General features: G+C 46.7%; 1 protein-coding gene across 6 annotated transcripts in view; it reads right to left on the bottom strand.

Annotated features, from left to right (window-relative positions):
- The window catches only part of LOC310670959 (uncharacterized protein), a 46,405-nt gene that overhangs the window by 5,908 nt on the left and 22,478 nt on the right, over nucleotides 1-18,019 (bottom strand). For 4 of the 6 annotated variants that reach the window (XM_083426845.1, XM_083426844.1, XM_083426846.1 and 1 more), the window contains one exon: nucleotides 2,534-2,616. The exons of 1 other annotated variant lie outside the window; for it this stretch is intronic. In XM_083426845.1, coding sequence (XP_083282971.1) covers nucleotides 2,534-2,588 — 55 coding nt within the window. In that variant the 5' untranslated portion in view covers nucleotides 2,589-2,616. Of the gene's footprint in view, nucleotides 1-2,533; nucleotides 3,143-18,019 lie in introns of those variants that run through there. One more of the 6 variants, XM_083426847.1, reaches the window with a different exon arrangement.

The following is an 18,019-nucleotide window of genomic DNA, read 5'->3' as shown; positions in this document are numbered from 1 at the left end:
GCTAACTATCATTTTGTGCAAGTATGTGTCCTCATCTGGGGTGAAGCGTTTTCTCTCTTTCAGCAATGCTTGGGCGGGGGGAGGGGGAGGGTGTCACCCTCCCCAAGAGGGTGGTGGTGAGATCAGCTAGAGGAGCTTTGCAATTGAAAAAGTGGAAGGCAGGGAAAGCGCAAAACTCCCCTCTCTTGCCTTAGGCTTCTAGCATTCATGTCACAGCTGCTTTAGCTTACAAAATGAGCAGAACACAAGAAGAGGCTGCTGGATCATCTTCGCCCAGTATCCTTTTTGACAGCGGCTAACCAGATGCCCATTGGAAGCCAGCAAGCTGAATCTGAGCCCAAGAGCCCTCTCCCCTCCTCTGGTTTCCATGCTGTCCATGGAGCTGTCCGTGGAGGCACAGGTTAATTCTGTGTCCAGGGCAGCTGTTTATCAGCTCCATCTGGTATGCAGGCTGAGACCCTACCTGCCCACGGACTGTCTCGCCAGAGTGGTGCATGCTCTTTTTATCTCCCGCTTGGACTACTGCAATGCGCTCTACGTGGGGCTACCTTTGAAGGTGACCCGGAAACTACAACTAATCCAGAATGCGCCAGCTAGACTGGGGACTGGGAGTGGCCACCGAGACCACATAACACCAGTCTTGAAAGACCTACACTGGCGCCCAGTACGTTTCCGAGCACAATTCAAAGTGTTGGTGCTGACCTTCAAAGCCCTAAATGGCCTTGGTCCTGTATACCTGAAGGAGCGTCTCCACCCCCATCATTCTGCCCGGACACTGAGATCCAGCGCCGAGGGCCTTCTGGCAGTTCCCTCATTGCGAGACGTGAGGTTACCAGGAACCAGATAGAGGGCCTTCTCAGTAGTGGCGCCCACCCTGTGGAATGCCCTCCCTTCAGATGTGAAGGTAATAAGCAGCTATCTTATCTTTAAAAGGCATCTGAAGGCAGCCCTGCTGAGGGAAGTTTTTAATGTGTGACATTTTAATGTATTTTTCATCTTTGTTGGAAGCTGCCCAGAGTGGCCGGGGTGGGGTATAAATAATAAATTGTTGTTGTTGTTGTTGTTGTTGTTGTTGTTATATTTCCAGAAACTGCTATTCAGAAGCATTCAGAGCACAGCCATCATGGCAAGTAGCCATCAATAGCCTTGTCCTCCATAAATTTGTCCCATCATCTTTTAAGGAGAGGGAAGCAGCAGACTCAAGCAGTTCAAGGACTCTCTTACCCCAGATCTCCAGGGAGAAATATCCCTGCACACATTTTCAATAGGTCCTTCGGATGTTCGCAATGACTTGGAGGGGGATGGAAGACATGCTTGTGGTTGACCATAGCCAGAGGCCAAAGTGGACTTAGGTGCTGAAATCCCAAAGGAGCAGAAAAGACTATTTCTGTATGTGACCACGGGCTGCACAGATGTTACTGGCCCAAAGATGGAAAGAAGGTAAAGTTCCTACCAGAGAAGAATGGCAGATGAAGTTGATGGACTATGCTGAAATGGCTAAATTTCTGGAAGAATCAGAAATCAGGAAGACCAAAATTTTAACAAGGGATGGGGGAAATTTATAACTTATCTTAAAGACCACTGTGAACAGTTAAAATCGTTAGTAGGATTGGAATATCACTTGTAGTTTAAGGTTGATTCTGAGCATAAAGGGAGAAGTAAAGGGTTTGGATTGTCATAAAAAATGCGGGAGGAACTGATTAATAATAGGGGAGGATGGAAAGTCCAGGAGATTCCTTGGAATTTTGCTTTATGATTTATGTTTGCTCTATCTCTGTAAATTTTAAGTTGAAAAATCAAATAAATGGGTTTTTTTTAAGTGGGCTGAGCAACAAATGTACCGTATTTTTTGCTCTATAAGACGCTCCAGACCACAAGACGCACCTTTTGGAGGAGGAAAACAACAAAAAAATATTCTGAATCCCCGAAGCCAGAACAGCAAGAGAGATTGCTGCACAGCGGAAGCAGCGACCCCTCTTTCTGTTCTGACTTCTGGGATAGCTGTGCAGCCTGCATTCGCTCCATAAGACGCACACACATTTCCCCTTACTTTTATAGAGCAAAAAACATGGTAAATTCATAGATTTATACATTCATAGGACTGTAGAGTTGGAAGAGACCACAATGATCATCTAGTCCAACCCACTGCGATGTGGGATTTTTTTGCCAAAACTGAACCATTATTGTACAGTAGGCTAGTTTCTGCACACTCTCATATCCCCATTCAGGCAAGCGGAAAGTATTATTGGAGCTTAGAGATGCAGCCCAGCCACTCCAGGAGAGTGAGAACCAGGGTTAGTGAGAACCAAGCCGTGGTCTGGGAAGAGGACCAGGTAGAGAGGCCTTTGGGGGGCTGCCTTTGGCTTCCCCCCTGATCCTGAGGTTCCCCTACCCCCAGTGTGCACAACCACAGCCTAAACCTCCTGCCGACCTTGCAGTTCACAGACCCTCACTGGAAATAAGCTATGCCCACAGCTGCGGTCGGGTGTGCAAGTCTGGTCCAAGCGGCCTTCCACCTCCCATCTCTTCTTACCTATTTGTAAGATGGATGCTGTGAGAAGCAAGGCAGCGGCAGCTCTCCCGGCCATAGTCCCGAAATATTCACAACGGAGGCAACTGGAAGGTAGATGGGTAGAAAACAACACCTCTTCAGGAGCTGCGAAAAATGCCAGCCACAGATCTGTCGCTACACGGGCTGGATCTGAATCATGACAGCCCTATATATTGCAGCGGCAGTCCTCTGTCACAACCTCGGTGTCTTCGAGCTGACAGTGGGTGGAGATTAGTTTATTGTACAGGACACACCCTTTTCATCTTGGTGTTGAGTTCTGCCGTGGCCAAGCATGTGATGAGGCACCCTCCCTCAGTAGGTGTGCATCACATGAGCCTTGGAGATATTTTTTTTGCCAACCTCAAGCAATTTTTTTTTTTGGCATGTTCTGGATTGTTTTACAACTTCTGCTTTTCTTCTGTGCTATTTTAAGGTGCTTTTAATTAATAACGTGCAGAGCACATCTCCCCGTCTTGTGAAACCATCACTGTTTGCCAGAGTTTCCATGCTCGTCTCGAGTTTTGGTACAGACAGTGATTTAAGTATGCACAGGTGTGAATTATTTGTGTCTTTTAAAAAGGTTTTTATTTATAGTTTTCAAATTTATACATTTCATTAGTTTTGCAATCATTTTAACGTTTCAAAGCTTGACTTCCTTCCCCCTCTTTCGGGGGTTCTTTAAATTAATTTTTAAAAAATATCTTCATATCCAAATTCATTTAATTTGCTCATTTTATTATCTACTTTACATATATATACTCTTGTGAAACTGCAGGTTATTGCAATTATCCTGCCGATGTTTTTATCTGTTTGCAATTTATCTGCAAATATTCAATAAACCATTTCCATTCTTTTATTTAAAAAGTTTGTTATCTTGAGTTCTTATTCTTCCGGTTAAGTTTCGCCATTTCTGCGTATTCCACAAGTTTCTGTGTCCATTTTTCTTTTGCTGGGACTTCTGCTTCTTTCCATTTCGGGGCGAGTAGCATTCTTGCCACTGTAGTTGCATATGTAAATAAATTTCTATACAGTTTAGGTAGTTCTGTCCCTATAATTCCCACAAGATTATTTATGTCTTAGTATACTTGGGACACGGGTGGTGCTGTGGGTTAAACCACAGAGCCTAGGACTTGCTGATCAGAAGACCGGCGGTTCAAATCCCTGCAACGGGGTGAGCTCCCGTTGCTTGGTCCCTGCTCCTGCCAACCTAGCAGTTTGAAAGCACATCAAAGTGCAAGTAGATAAATAGGTACCGCTCCGGCGGGAAGGTAAACGGCGTTTCCGTGCGCTGCTCTGGTTCGCCAGAAGCGGCTTTGTCATGCTGGCCACATGACCCGGAAGCTGTATGCCGGCTCCCTCGGCCAATAAAGCCAGGTGAGCGTCGCAACCCCAGGGTCGGTCACGACTGGACCTAATGGTCAGGGGGTCCCTTTACTTTTTTATAGCCTTTGCCAACCTGGGACCACCCACAGCCATAACCCCCCCCCCAACTGTCTCATTTTAACCGGGACATCCCAGAAAAAAGAAGCTTCTGTTGGATCCCAGAATTCCGTGTTTAAGACTGGCAGATCCCAGTCAGCAGGGTTGCGCCTGATCCTGCTGATGAGTGTCAGAGCGCCTTCTGGGATCGCTCTGACATTGCCAGGGACTTGCCAGGATGAAGCCCCTTTTGCCCTGTCACATCCCATTGACTATTGGGATGGTGCGATGGCCCTCTCAACGGGACACACCAGAGTGCCTCTGCTGGCCTTGTGGAGGGGCAAGAGGCTCGATTTGGGGCACAAAATGTCAGAACGTATGCCCACAGTCCCATCAGCCCCAGTCAATATGTTCTCAGCGACCCAAAGCACAGACTGGAAGAGCTCAAGGCTTGGACTTGGGGATCGAGGGAGATTCCTCTTGAGTGGGTCCCTCGAGTCAGCATGGAAGGGGCTTCATGGAGACTGTGAGGAGACTAAGTTTTGGGGAAATGGGTGAAGGGCGTTGTATGTGAACTGAGAGGAATAAAACCTGTGCCAAAGGAGTGACTATTTCAGTTTGTTTTTTATGTGGGCACGACTAATTAGCCACTTCTCATAACCCTCATTATTTTGGGCCTAAAAGCAACAAAGGCTTGTGACATCTTATTGCCCAAGCCAAGTGACTCCCACAGCTGGGCAGACACCTCAGGTTACCGACAGAGCCAAGCAACACCCAAACTATTGGGGTGTTTGAACTACAGCAGGGCTGAATATGCCCCCCCGTAACTTTTTGTAGAGCCATCCTGCCCGCCTCATAAAAGGAAGCATCAGGTGTGGGGGGTGGGTTTGAAAAATGAAAATCTTTGCAGAGGGTGACAGTGGAGGCAGCCATTTTCTGCAGGTGCCCCAAGCATAGCTGTCAACTTTCCCCTTTTCTTGCGAGGAATCCTATTCGGAATAAGGGAATTTCCCTTTAAAAAGGGAAACGTTGACAGCTATGGCCCCAAGAGGCATCTGGGAGGCCAAAATGAGAACAGGATGCTGGACAAGATGGGCCTTTGCAGACCCTTCAAGTGTCCCCATTTTCCAGGGACAGTCCTGAGTTTACAGAGGCCATCCCAGTTTCTGCTTTGATCCCAGAACGTTCCGCTTTTCCTCAGGACTTTCTTATTTTCATCGGATAAATGTTGGAGGGTATGGAGTTATGAGGCCCCCAAGCCAAGGAGATAACTATACAACTTTTAGAAGACATCTGAAGGCAGCCCTGTTTGTTAATGTTTAATGTTTAATGATGTTTTTATATATGTTGGAAGCTGCCCAGGATGTTTGGGGCAACCCAGTCAGGTGGGCAGGGTATAAATTGAATAATAATAATAATAATAATAATAATAATAATAATAATACAGTGGTACCTTGGTTTTCGAATGTAATCTGTTCTAGAAGACCGTTGGAGTTGTGAGATGTTCGAAAACCGAAAACTCAATACAGAAGCCTCAATACAATACAGAAAACTCAATACGGAAGCCTCAATGCAATACGGAAAACTCAATACGGAAGCCGCAAAGCACGTTCAACTTCCAAAGAGTGTTCAAAAAACGAAGCATTTACTTCCAGGTTTACGGTGTTCGAAAACCGAAATGTTTATCAATGGAGACGTTCGAAAACCAAGGTACCACTGTGATGATGATGATGATGATGATGATGATGATGATAATAATAATAATAATAATAATAATAGGATAGGATAGGATATCCCTATTTTCATCGGAGAAATGTTGGAGGGTATGCCTTTGGCAGAGATCTTCTTACGCTATTTTACCAGCAAAATCCACACCCAAGGCCGAATTTCCTGGTACCTCCAAGTTTCTCAATCTGATCAATTTTCCCCGCTGACAACGGTACCACCATCTTGTTTGTGTCTGACTTTTTCTGACCCAAAACTGGGACACACATCTTCCTGGATGTGTTCCTAGACAAGTCACATGACCCACACCTTGCTCCCACTTTTTTTTGTGGGAGCGGGGAACCAAGAGTGCAGCAGAACAGTGTGTGAGATTGCGGCACCCAAAATGGCCGCCGAGATCTCGCGTAAAAAAACTGGAGCTCCCTTTCTCCCTGGGACTCTTGGAAGGTGTGCATCCACTGCGGGCATTAAGCTTCATCTTCATGGTGTTGCTGTAAGAAAAAAAGGGGGAGTGGGAGAAACACTTGAAGGAAAGGTGAGCTATAAAGGGAATCATCGGTAAAAGTTGCTGAGAGGTCCAGGAAGATTGCATTTGCTTTTTCTCCCAGCTAAGATGGCCCACAAGAGTGATCAACACAGCTTTGATCCCCAATCTGGGCTATAAACCCAGGCTGAAAAGGGGTTAGATAAACTGTGACCCAGGAAATCCTGCTTTGGACAGAGATCTCTCTCTCAAGCATCTTGCTTTAAAAGGTGAGATTAGGGAACACCCAATAATTGGGGAAACTCCTGGGATGCAGGTAGGGATTATTATTTTTTAAAAAGAAAAGGTTGGCTCACAAAAGCCAAGAGTTATACGTCACCAGAAAAGAATAAATGCTTCACCAAAACGAGAACAACTATTTGAGTAAAATTTACCTGTGCTGATTTACAGGGCTTTTTTGTGGCAGAGTACCAGAACCTCTTCCTTTTTGCTGCCCATGGCAGCCTTTATGTGCTGGCAACTGCGACAGTCATCAACATATGAGTACCAGGACCTCGTTTTGTTTTTATTTATCAAAAATAGCACTGCTATTTTTTACATATAGATGTGACTTCAGAGGCGCCGGGAGGAATTCAACATCAGGTTGCTAGAAATGTTCACCTGCGTGAGTATTTCAGCATTCCTCGATAGCAGTATCTCTCCTTTTCTCCCACCCACCCCATTCTGTTCTGAGGGGGCGGGGATCTGCCGACCCCCTCCAAGACAATTTTTGGAGGTGGGGGGCATGGGGGGAGAGATGTGGGGGAAAGCCTTGTGGCTCTAGAAGACCCCCTCATGTGAGTTTCCGCCAACAGGACAAATTAGCAGAACCTGGCCCATTTTGTTGTTGTTGTTTAGTTGTTTAGTCGTGTCCAACTCTTCGTGACCCCATGGACCAGAGCACGCCAGGCACTCCTGTCTTCCACTGCCTCCCACAGTTTGGTCAAACTCATGCTGGTAGCTTCGAGAACACTGTCCAACCATCTCATCCTCTGTCATCCCCTTCTCCTTGTGCCCTCCATCTTTCCCAACATCAGGGTCTTTTCCAGGGAGTCTTCTCTTCTCATGAGGTGGCCAAAGTATTGGAGCCTCAGCTTCAGGATCTGTCCTCCCAGTGAGCACTCAGGGCTGATTTCCTTCAGAATGGAGAGGTTTGATCTTCTTGCAGTCCATGGGACTCTCAAGAGTCTCCTCCAGTACCATAATTCAAAAGCATCCATTCTTTGGCGACCAGCCTTCTTTATGGTCCAGCTCTCACTTCCATACATCACTACTGGGAAAACCATAGCTTTAACTATACGGACCTTTGCTGGCAAGGCGATGTCTCTGCTTTTTAAGATGCTGTCTAGGTTTGTCATTGCTTTTCTCCCAAGAAGCAGGAGTCTTTTAATTTCTTGACTGCTGTCACCATCTGCAGTGATCATGGAGCCCAAGAAAGTAAATTTTCTCACTGCCTCCATTTCTTCCCCTTCCATTTGCCAGGAGGTGATGGGACCAGTGGCCATGATCTTCGTTTTTTTGATGTTGAGCTTCAGAGCTGGCCCATTTACTATAATTTAAATGGAAATACAGTTGTACCTTGGTTCTGGAACGCCTTGTGACTCGAATGTTTTGCCTACCCATCGCCGCAGAACCAGAAGTGAGCATTCCGGTTTGCGAACGTTTTTCGGAAGCCGAATGTCCGACACAGCTTCCGCAGCTTCCGATTGGCTGCAGGAAGCTCCTGCGCCTTGGTTTCCGAACATTTTTGGAAGTCGAATGGATTGATTCAATTTGAGAACCAAGGTACGACTGTAAATCTCATGTGAGCTTCTGGCTTGTGTGCCTGCCCACTACAGCTGTGTTCTCCCTTCTTGTGGTACACATATACACACAAACACGCCCTTCAGCCGCAGGAGCTCTCTGAGGCCTCCGCGAATGCTGGAAGCCAAGCCGATTATGATTGTGGAAGAGGACCCTGAGCCCCCATCCAAACAATGACTATCATCAGCGCAGGTAAGGGGGGGGTCACATTTTCATTTTGTACTGTTTTATTGATTTCATTTTATGGATCAATGGTCTTGTTAGATAGTAAAATTCGTGTAAAATTGCTGTTTTAGGGGTCGCTTTTCATTGTCTGGTTCCTGCTGAGTGTGTTTCGTTTGTTAATTGAGTCCCTCGCTGCTAATCTGAGGCTTCCTGTTGAGTCTGCCAGCTGTTGAGTCCCAAGCACCCACGCAACACAGAAGTTATATTTGGAGGTTTTGTTTTTGCTAATTTTTTGTGTTTTGGTTTGTGTGGCTTTTTCGGGTTTTTTTGACTGTGACTTGTTCTTCATTTTATGGACAGACTTGTGACTTCGCTTTTGTGACTGTGTGGAACCCAGTTCAGCTACTGATTGATTGTGTGACTGCAGAAATGGATGGAAGCCCCCCATCCAAACTGACTATCATCAGTGCATGTAAGAAAAAAAAAAATGCTAATTTTTTTCCATCTAAAATACTGTCTTATTTATTTTATAGTACAGTACAGTACATTGATTATTGCCTTCGTTTTATGTATCAATGGTCTCGTTAGACAGTAAAATTCATGTTAAATTGCTGTTTTAGGGGGTGTTTTTCAGCATCTGGAACGGATCAATCCACTTTCTGTTACTTTCAATGGGAAAGTCCGCTTCAGGTTAAGAACGCTTCAGGTTAAGAACGGACTTCCGGAACCAATTAAGTACTTAACCTGAGGTACCACTGTATACATAAAACCAGCAGTTCAAAATATACGTTATTTTTAAATGGAAAGCTGCCTATTAAAATGCACGTCAATCTTATTTTTTAAAAAAATGTTTTTAAAATTGGTATATTCTTTTTTATTGTCAAAACCTCTAAGCAGTTCTTATGGGAATAACTTGTCCTCACAAAATCGCAACCATTTGCCATGCTATGTGGCAAAATCTCATTGGGTGACTCTGAAAGATCCCGCCTCATTCTTAGGGTTCTATGAGCTGGCCTTGGACGGAACCTCTTTCAAATGGAGGACTGCCAGTCCTGGAAATTAGAGGAACATCCTCTGCAAAGCAAGACAAACTGGCTACCCTCTCCTTCCATGGTGTCCAAAGCCACCCTCTCTCCTGTGATTGTCACAGTCACCAGACCTGGTGCAATCATATCACCTGCTTGGTATTTGGCAGGTTGTTGCGATGCTGCAAGAGGCAAAAAATTGCAGCCAGTGCCGGATTTAGGAATAAGCTAAACAAGCTATAGCTTTTGGGGGGGCCCCAAAAAATGAAGGAAAAAAAACCTGGATGCTCCGCTAACCCAGAAGTAGTACCTCAGGTTAAGAACTTTACCTCAAGATGAGAACAGAAATCGTGTGGCAGCAACAGGAGGCCCCATTAACTAAAGTGCTTCCTCAGGTTAAGAACGGTTTCAGGTTAAGAATGGACCTCCGGAACGAATCAAGTTCATAACCAGAGGTACCATGTAAAATAAAACGTACATACAGCAACAGTGTTTTGTGTTGTGTAGGCTCCTATGATGTAAGCAGCAGAAGAAGAGGAGTTTGGATTTGATATCCTGCTTTATCACTACCCGAAAGTGTCTCAAAGCGGCTAACATTCTCCTTTCCCTTCCTCCCCCACAACAAACACTCTGTGAGGTGAGTGGGGCTGAGAGACTTCAGAGAAGTGTGACTGGCCCAAGGTCACCCAGCAGCTGCATGTGGAGGAGCGGGGAAGCGAACCCGGTTCACCAGATTACGAGTCTATCGCTCTTAACCACTACACCACACTGGCTCTCGGTGGTACCTCGGTTTAAGAACAGTCCTGTTTACGAACGATTCGGTTTACGGATTCCGCAAAAAAGGAAGTAGTATGCTGGTTTGAGAACTTTACCTTGGTCTAAGAATAGAATCCAAATGGTAGAAGGGCAGTGGCAGGAGGCCTCATTAGGGAAAGCACGCCTCGATTTAAGAACGGTTTCGGTTTAAGAATGGACTTCCGGAATGGATGACATCCATAAACCAAGGTACCACTGTCATGGACCCCACCTGCTAGCCTGCTCCCTAAAATATCACTAGTATTAGATACCTATTAGGTTCATAAATTACCATATAGCATATATTCAGCACAAAAAACAGTGACAATCTGTTGTTGACAAAGGACAGCTGGACATATAAAGGGCCCCATTGCCTTCAGTAGCTTAGGGCCTCATCAAACCTAAATCCGGCCCTGACTGCAGCAGGTGCACAACCCTAGTGATACTGTCTAGTTAAGCCCATCTGAATCTGCGTTCATCCAAGGAACTCAGAGCAGCAGACATGGCTCTCCCCTGCCTTTATTCTTCCAACAGTCCTGGAAGGCAGGTGAGGCCAAGAGGAAGCCAATGGTCCAAGGTTACCCCGTGAGCTTCATGAACCCAGGTTTCCCTCCGCCCAGCCCAACATGGGTGCTGACTCTGTATAGAGAGGGTTAGGGATCATTGCTCAGAAATCAGGAAGACCAAAAGTTTAAGAAGGAATGGGGAAAATTTAATAAATTATCTTAAAGACCATTGTAGTTAAAACCATTATTAGGATCAGAATATCGCTTGTAGTTTAATGGTGGATTTTGGATACAATGGAGAGATAAAAGATCTGGATTATTATAAAAGACGCAGGAGGAAATGATTAACAGTAGTGCACACAAAGGGGCGGAGGAGAAGTCCAAGAGATTCCTTGGAAGACTTTTAGAAGACCTCTGAAGGCAGCCCTGTTTAGGGAAGCTTTTAATGTTTGATGCATTACTGTATTTTAATATTTCGTTGGAAGCCACCCAGAGTGGCTGGGGAAGCGCAGCCAGATGGGCGGGGTATAACTAATAAATTATTATTAATGATAATAATATTATTGGAATCTACTTTTTATGTTGTATGTTGGATATATGTGACTGTAAAGTTTCAACCTGAAAAACCAAATATATAAATTTCTTTTTAGAAGAAGAAGAAGAAGAAGAAGAAGAAGAAGGGATTATTTATCAGGCCTTAGGGCTGCATTACACCCTGGGTGAATCTTCCACTTGTGGGTGGAACCAGAGGTCAAAGCGGGGAGGGCAACAAGCATAAAATGTTGCCTTTGTCTAGTAGACTAGTTTCTACATGCACTCGCACACAGAGGCGTAGTTAGGGGTTGGCCAAACTGGCCTCTTTTAGGGTGGTGTGCTCAAAAAAACCACCCCACAATTCTGTTTCCAGTTATCTGTTTCGGGATGTCGGGAATAGAGGGCAAAAGGGGCTTCAGTTCTCCCAATACGTTGGGGCAGGGGGCACCCCCCCCCAGTATTGAGGGGGCCGCCACCCGCCACCACAGGGCGCCCTCTGTGAGCCCAGCAGCCCAGGAGCCAGGTAGCAGCTGAGGCAAGCGATATCTTTGCTTTGCTCATCCCAGCATCCACCTGGGAGCCCAGGAGCTGGGTGGCGGCTAGGACCAACAAGTGTGAAGATTGCCCTCCATGCATCCTGCACATGCTGGGCGGCATCACGTGATGCGTCATGTGATGCATCACGTGGCCGCACCCCCTCAATGGTGGTGGTGGGGGGGCAAGTCAGCGCTCCTGATCTGTGTAAGGTTGTGTGTTTAGGCAAGAGCTGGGAGCTGAGCAGTAGGAGAAACAGGCCTTTTCTGCAGAGGCGCCCTATTTGTGAAATGCCTGGCACCTTCATTATACAGTGGTACCTCGGGTTAAATACTTAATTCATTCCGGAGGTCTGTTCTTAACCTGAAACTGTTCTTAACCTGAAGCACCACTTTAGCTAATGGGGCCTCCTGCTGCTGCCGCGCCGCCGGAGCATGATTTCTGTTCTCATCCTGAAGCAAAGTTCTTAATCTGAAGCACTATTTCTGGGTTAGCGGAGTCTGTAACCTGAAGCATATGTAACCTGAAGTGTATGTAACCTGAGGTACCACTGTATATCTTTAGCCGCCAAGTGAAAACATTTCTCTCCAGCCAAGCCTTGGGCTGATTAATATTCTACAGCCTTTTAAATGTTTTTGTGAGAAAGGGTGGGGGGCTTATTGTTTTGTTTTTATTGTTTTAATTCTCTACTTGTGTTTTCGCCTTGTGTTTTCTCCTGTGAACTGCCCTGAGATCTTGCGACGAAGTGCCGTATATAAATCTAATACATAAATATATAAGATAATAATAGAAACGGCAAGGCGGTATGAAGGCTAACTGCTGGCGTGTATTGTATATGTGTGTTGTGATGCCCCGTCACTGTCATGGCAAGATCAAAGTGGGAGAAGAGATTTTTTTCAGGAGGGGGGCACCCAGGGGAGCCTAGCTGCAGCTCTGCTTGCCCAGATTTCTCTCTAACCTCCATCCAGGCAAGGAAGAGGCGGGATCAGAGTGAAAGGACAAAGTCCAGCCAGGCAGAAATACTAAGGATGGTGAAAAGGCAGAGGGGAAGGGGAGTGGCTAGGGAAGGGGTGTGGCCTCAGGACTGTCTTAAAGGTCAGACACACTCCAACTCCCATCATTACTGAGCTCAGTGAGTAAGCAATTTGATTCAGGTCTCAGCTGAAGCCAAATGTACCAGTCACCTTTTCTGAAACAATATGCAGGCTGAAACACAGCTGTCCTTTGAAATTTGCACTTACCCACCTTTTTGTAGGTGCCCGCCAACGCTGATTCCATAAACTCAACCCCAGTGCCCGTTACCCGACCCCACCCTACAAAAAGCATTATTCAGAAAAATCACAGACACACAAAATGCATTGTGTTAGGGAAAACTGCTGGCAAAAAATGTGTACATCAGTCAAAATCACATCTAGAAATGTGTGTGTGTGTGTGTGTTGGGAGGAATTTGTGTCAAATGTTGATGAATTTTTGTGAGGATTTGTTTTACACAGACACACACACAAAAGACCCACAAATTGCTGCAGAAATGTGGAGAATCAAATTTAAGATTGCAAAAATTATGAACTGAGGGAACAAGAACCAGCCTATTCCCTGGAGCATTGGCTGTGGAAATAAAAAGTTTTACTCCAGCTATGCCAATCAATATCCCTTGGTCAAGGGATTCGCATTTCTGTGTCGCCTCCGCTTTTGAACCCTTGAATTCCACCTGCAGTTCTGTCGAAGCTCCTTGCTGAAATAGCTTTCTAGGCACATGGCATCGTGCCAACTCAGTTTCTTAACAGAACTGATGGGGTGTACTTAGAAATATCTAAGTGCCTAAGTATCTAATAGGGATGTGGGTGGTGCTGTGGTCTAAACCACTATGATTGGAAGGTCAGTGGTTCGAATCCCAGCGACGGGGTGAGCTCTCGTTGCTCGGTCCCTGCTCCTGCCAACGTAGCAGTTCGAAAGCACATCAAAGTGCAAGTAGATAAATAGGTACCGCTCCAGCGGGAAGGTAAACGGTGTTTCCGTGTGCTGCTCTGGTTTCACGAGAATCGGCTTAGTCATGCTGGCCACATGACCCGGAAAAATTGTCGGTGGACAAACGCCGGCTCCCTCGGCCAGTAAAGCGAGATGAGCGCCACAACCCAAGTCTTGTTCACGACTGGACTTAACTGTCAGGGGTCCTTTACCTTTAAGTATCTAATATCTGAATACCTACCTGAACCTTCGCAGTGATCCATGGAAAAATGAAGGAAACCCTTTGTTTTGTTCTGGGGAGTTCCTACAGGCCTCTCCCTCCATTGAATCAATGATTCAGAAATGTGGAAGAATAACATTGTAGTGTTGCATTTCCACAGTTCTCTTAATCCATCCTGGACAGGGCTTTCCTTTTTTCTTTTCTTTTTTGCAAGGCACTACTTTGTGCAGTTAGGGACGCAGGTGGCACTGTGGGTTAAACCACAGAGCCTAGGACTTGCCGATCAGAAGGTTGGCGGTTTGAATCTCCGTGACGGGGTGAGCTCCCGTTGCTCGGTCCCTGCTCCTGCCAACCTAGCAGTTCAAAAGCACGTCAAAGTGCAAGTAGATAAATAGGTACCGCTTCAGCGGGAAGGTAAACGCTGTTTCCGTGCGCTGCTCTGGTTCGCCAGAAGCGGCTCAGTCATGCTGGCCACATGACCCAGAAGCTGTACGCTGGCTCCCTCGGCCAACAAAGAGAGATGAGTGCCGCAACCCCAGAGTCGGTCACGACTGTTCCTAATGGTCAGGGGTCCCTTTACCTTTACCTTACTTTATGCAGTTATATATTAACACACCCAATTTGTAGCCACGGTCTACATCTGAGATGTTGGCTAACTTTAGTTTCACAGGGTCTTCCCTCCTTTTCTTTTCAGAGTCTCTAAGGTCCGCTGATGGGCTTCGAAATCACGATTGCCTGACATTTACTACCAATGCTCTATTAAGCACGCTTTGGCCACTTCCAGGCTGCTGCTATTTTGCAGGTGGGATTAAGGGCATGAGACGGATGGTTCGAGGCCATAGACCCATCTAGTCCAGCACCTTCTTCCCACTGTTTTCGTAGCAGAACAGGACATGTGACCCATGAAAAAGTCTGGCATGCACCTATTTTCAACAGAACAACAACTCCTACCTCTATGGAAATAAGAAAAGCCTTCTGGAATAAGCCGAAGGCCCACCTAGGTCTGCACATACTGTCCCCGTGAGGACAAGGTGCATATTATTAATATTTTTAATTGCTCTTATTATTTATACGCTGCCCATCTGACTGGGTTGCCTCAGCCACTCTGGGCGGCTTCCAGCAAAATTTAAAAGCACCACAAAACATCAAACATTAATAATTTCCCAATTAGGGGACCGCCAAAAGACCCTCGGAGCTGGATCTCAGCATCCGGGCTGAATGATGGGGGTGGAGACGCTCCTTCAGGTATTCTGGGCCAAGGCCATTTAGGGCTTTAAACGTCAGCACCAACACTTTGAATTGTGCTCGGAAACGTACTGGGAACCAGTGTTATTTGATCCCGGCAGCCGCTCCTGGCAGTCAAGAGTCTGGCAGCCACATTCTAAATTAATTGTGGTTTCCATGTCACTTGGTAAATCTACCAAAGAATGGGGGGGAAATGGGATTAAGGGTTTTTTTCTGGATGACAAAGGGCATGTGTGCTGTGTCCCATTGGTGGTGGCACTCGCCCTTTTTATGACAGGAAATGCTTTACCAGGGACACACACACACAAACAAAAAATAAAAAATGGGCAGGGGGTCGAGGAGAGTGAGGAGTGAAAAATGTCCCTGTTTCCATATGAGAAATGTTGGAGGGTATGTTTGATGTGTAACTTCAAATTTAGCTTTGCAAATAAATACGGGGGGTTGCCCTCCAGTTTTAACTCACAGATTCTGGAGAGATCATTATTTCAGATATTATCTCAGCTGTGGGGTTGTTGCTGCTTGTTTTTGTTTGTTTGTGGTGTTGTTCTAGCAATGATGTAACCGAGCCCAGGTTTGTCACCATTGCTCCCCTTGATGCAACTGGGTGAATGTTTCTAGAAACAATACCTGCCCTCCAAAAGGCCTTTGTTCTGTCTCGGGGAGTATCACCTGTCGCTACAAGAAGTTTTTACAATGGCTTAACAGGTGACTCACTGGTGTTCCCTGCCTGCCTGCTGAAAGGCCTTGATGGGAACGACAGCACTGTCTGCCACCCCCTGAACAAGAATGAGAAGCACCTTTGTTATAATTTCAACGGCCGAATCCACTTCAGGAGTAGAGGTGTGCAGGGCCGGCCCAAGACATTTTGCCGCTTGAGGCAAAGCAGAAAACAACAACAACAACAACAAAATTTATTTATACCCTGCCCTCCCCAGCCAAGACAGGGCTCAGGGCGGCTGACACCAGGTATAAAAACAATTGATTGAAATACAAATACGACATTAAAACATTAAAACACAGCCTCATTTCGTAGGAACTCAAATCAAAAAGTTTTTTGGGGGTGGAAATAGGAGTTCCATCACAGAAAGAGAAAGGAAAAAGGAAAGAGGGGGAGGGGATCAAGTTGATTCCAAGCCAAAGGCCAGGCGGAACAACTCTGTCTTACAGGCCCTGCGGAAAGAAATCAGATCCTGCAGGGCCCTGGTCTCATGAGGCAGAGCGTTCCACCAGGCCGGAGCCAGTACTGAGAAGGCCCTGGCTCTGGTTGAAGCCAATCTAACTTCCTTAGGGCCCAGGACCACTAGGGTGTTGCTATTTATGGACCTTAAGGTCCTCCGTGGGGCATACTGGGGCATACCCCCTTGCCATTGCCTCTTCCCCCCTGCTCTGTCCCCCTTGCTTCTTCCTGAGGTGACAGGCAAGATGGCTCAGGGAAGCCCTGGCACTCTGAAGGGAACAAAAAGGAGGCCGGAGAGGAGCAGATGGTGGTGGTTGGCATGCTACTGGGGCTGCCAAATCTGCCAGTTTTCAACTGTCCCCATCCTGCCGCCTGAAGCAATTGTCTCACCAAGGCTAAGGGGGGGAGTACATGAGATCCCCAGACCATCATGTCTTAGAAGGTGGGTATTTATCCTTCCTGTCAGGGGAGCTGACAGGGCAAGCCGGTTGTTCGCAGGTCAGAGAAAGAAGAGAGGGACACTTGGCTGACGTGCAGCTAGCTTCTTTATTAAGGAAATCAGGACAAAGAACACACAGAGACTTCTAATCCTGCCTTAATGGAGCAGTTCTTTGGGCTGACGTGTCTCTCCTCTTCCACTCCCTAGCCCTTTTTGTGTCCGGCCCCTCCCTCTGTGCTCTTCTTCTATATGGCAAGCTCCAAGGGATTCGCTCTGTGTCTGCCTGGCCTTGGCATCATGCAATAAATGCCTCGTTCTAGGAGGAGACGGGGCCAGCTAGCTGCCAGCACAGAAGCCCTCAGAGTGGTCCTGGGCGAGAACTGCAGGCTCTACCTCCCCTTTGTCATCACTGTTGGCGCCTTCACCCAAACTAGAAACCCCTTCATGCTGTCTTGTCTCTTCACTATCCTCCAAGGGTCCTGCGTCTACCACTTCCCAGCTCATTCCCTCCTCTGAGTTGTGGCCAGTGTCCCTCCACCAGTTAATCACAGAATCATAGAGTTGGAAGAGACCACAAGGGCCATCGAGTCCAACCCCCTGCCAAGCAGGAAACACCATCAGAGCACTCCTGACATATGGTTGTCAAGCCTCTGCTTAAAGACCTCCAAAGAAGGAGACTCCACCACACTCCTTGGCAGCAAATTCCACTGTCGAACAGCTCTTACTGTCAGGAAGTTCTTCCTAATGTTTAGGTGGAATCTTCTTTCTTGTAGTTTGGATCCATTGCTCCGTGTCCGCTTCTCTGGAGCAGCAGAAAACAACCTTTCTCCCTCCTCTATATGATATCCTTTTATATATTTGAACATGGCTATCATATCACCCCTTAACCTCCTCTTCTCCAGGCTAAACATGCCCAGCTCCCTTAGCCGTTCCTCATAAGGCATCGTTTCCAGGCCTTTGACCATTTTGGTTGCCCTCCTCTGGACACGTTCCAGTTTGTCAGTGTTCCCAGCCTCGAAGTCCTTCTCCTCTGCACCTTCCCTCGGGGTGGGGGGCTGTTGGTTGGGTCGATTCCACTGCTCTTTCTCATCCAGCCAGGCCCTGACACTTCCAGGCTTGAAGTCTAAGTCTCTCAGCAGCTAAAAGGGCCTGCAGAGTCCGCTTTCATTGTCCAGCCTCTAATCCCCATTGTTAAGGAAAAATCTAGGTGTGAGGCTGCTCAGTCACCCAGCTCCTCGGGCAGAGCCTGCGGAATAAAGGAAGGAGTCCAGCTACTGTTGTAAACAAAAATTGCCCTTTTCCCTTATGGGGTACCCAAGAGCCCTTATAGAGTCCTTTTGTAGATTCTCTATCGGTAGGAGAGAATAACAGAGGCCAACCAGAGAATACTGAG

This window comes from Podarcis tiliguerta (assembly GCF_965153285.1).
Source record: "Podarcis tiliguerta genome assembly, chromosome: 2".
Classification (NCBI taxonomy): Eukaryota; Metazoa; Chordata; class Lepidosauria; order Squamata; family Lacertidae; genus Podarcis; species Podarcis tiliguerta.
Note: the sequence above shows the minus strand (reverse complement) of the source record. Positions and strands in the feature narration are given on the sequence as shown.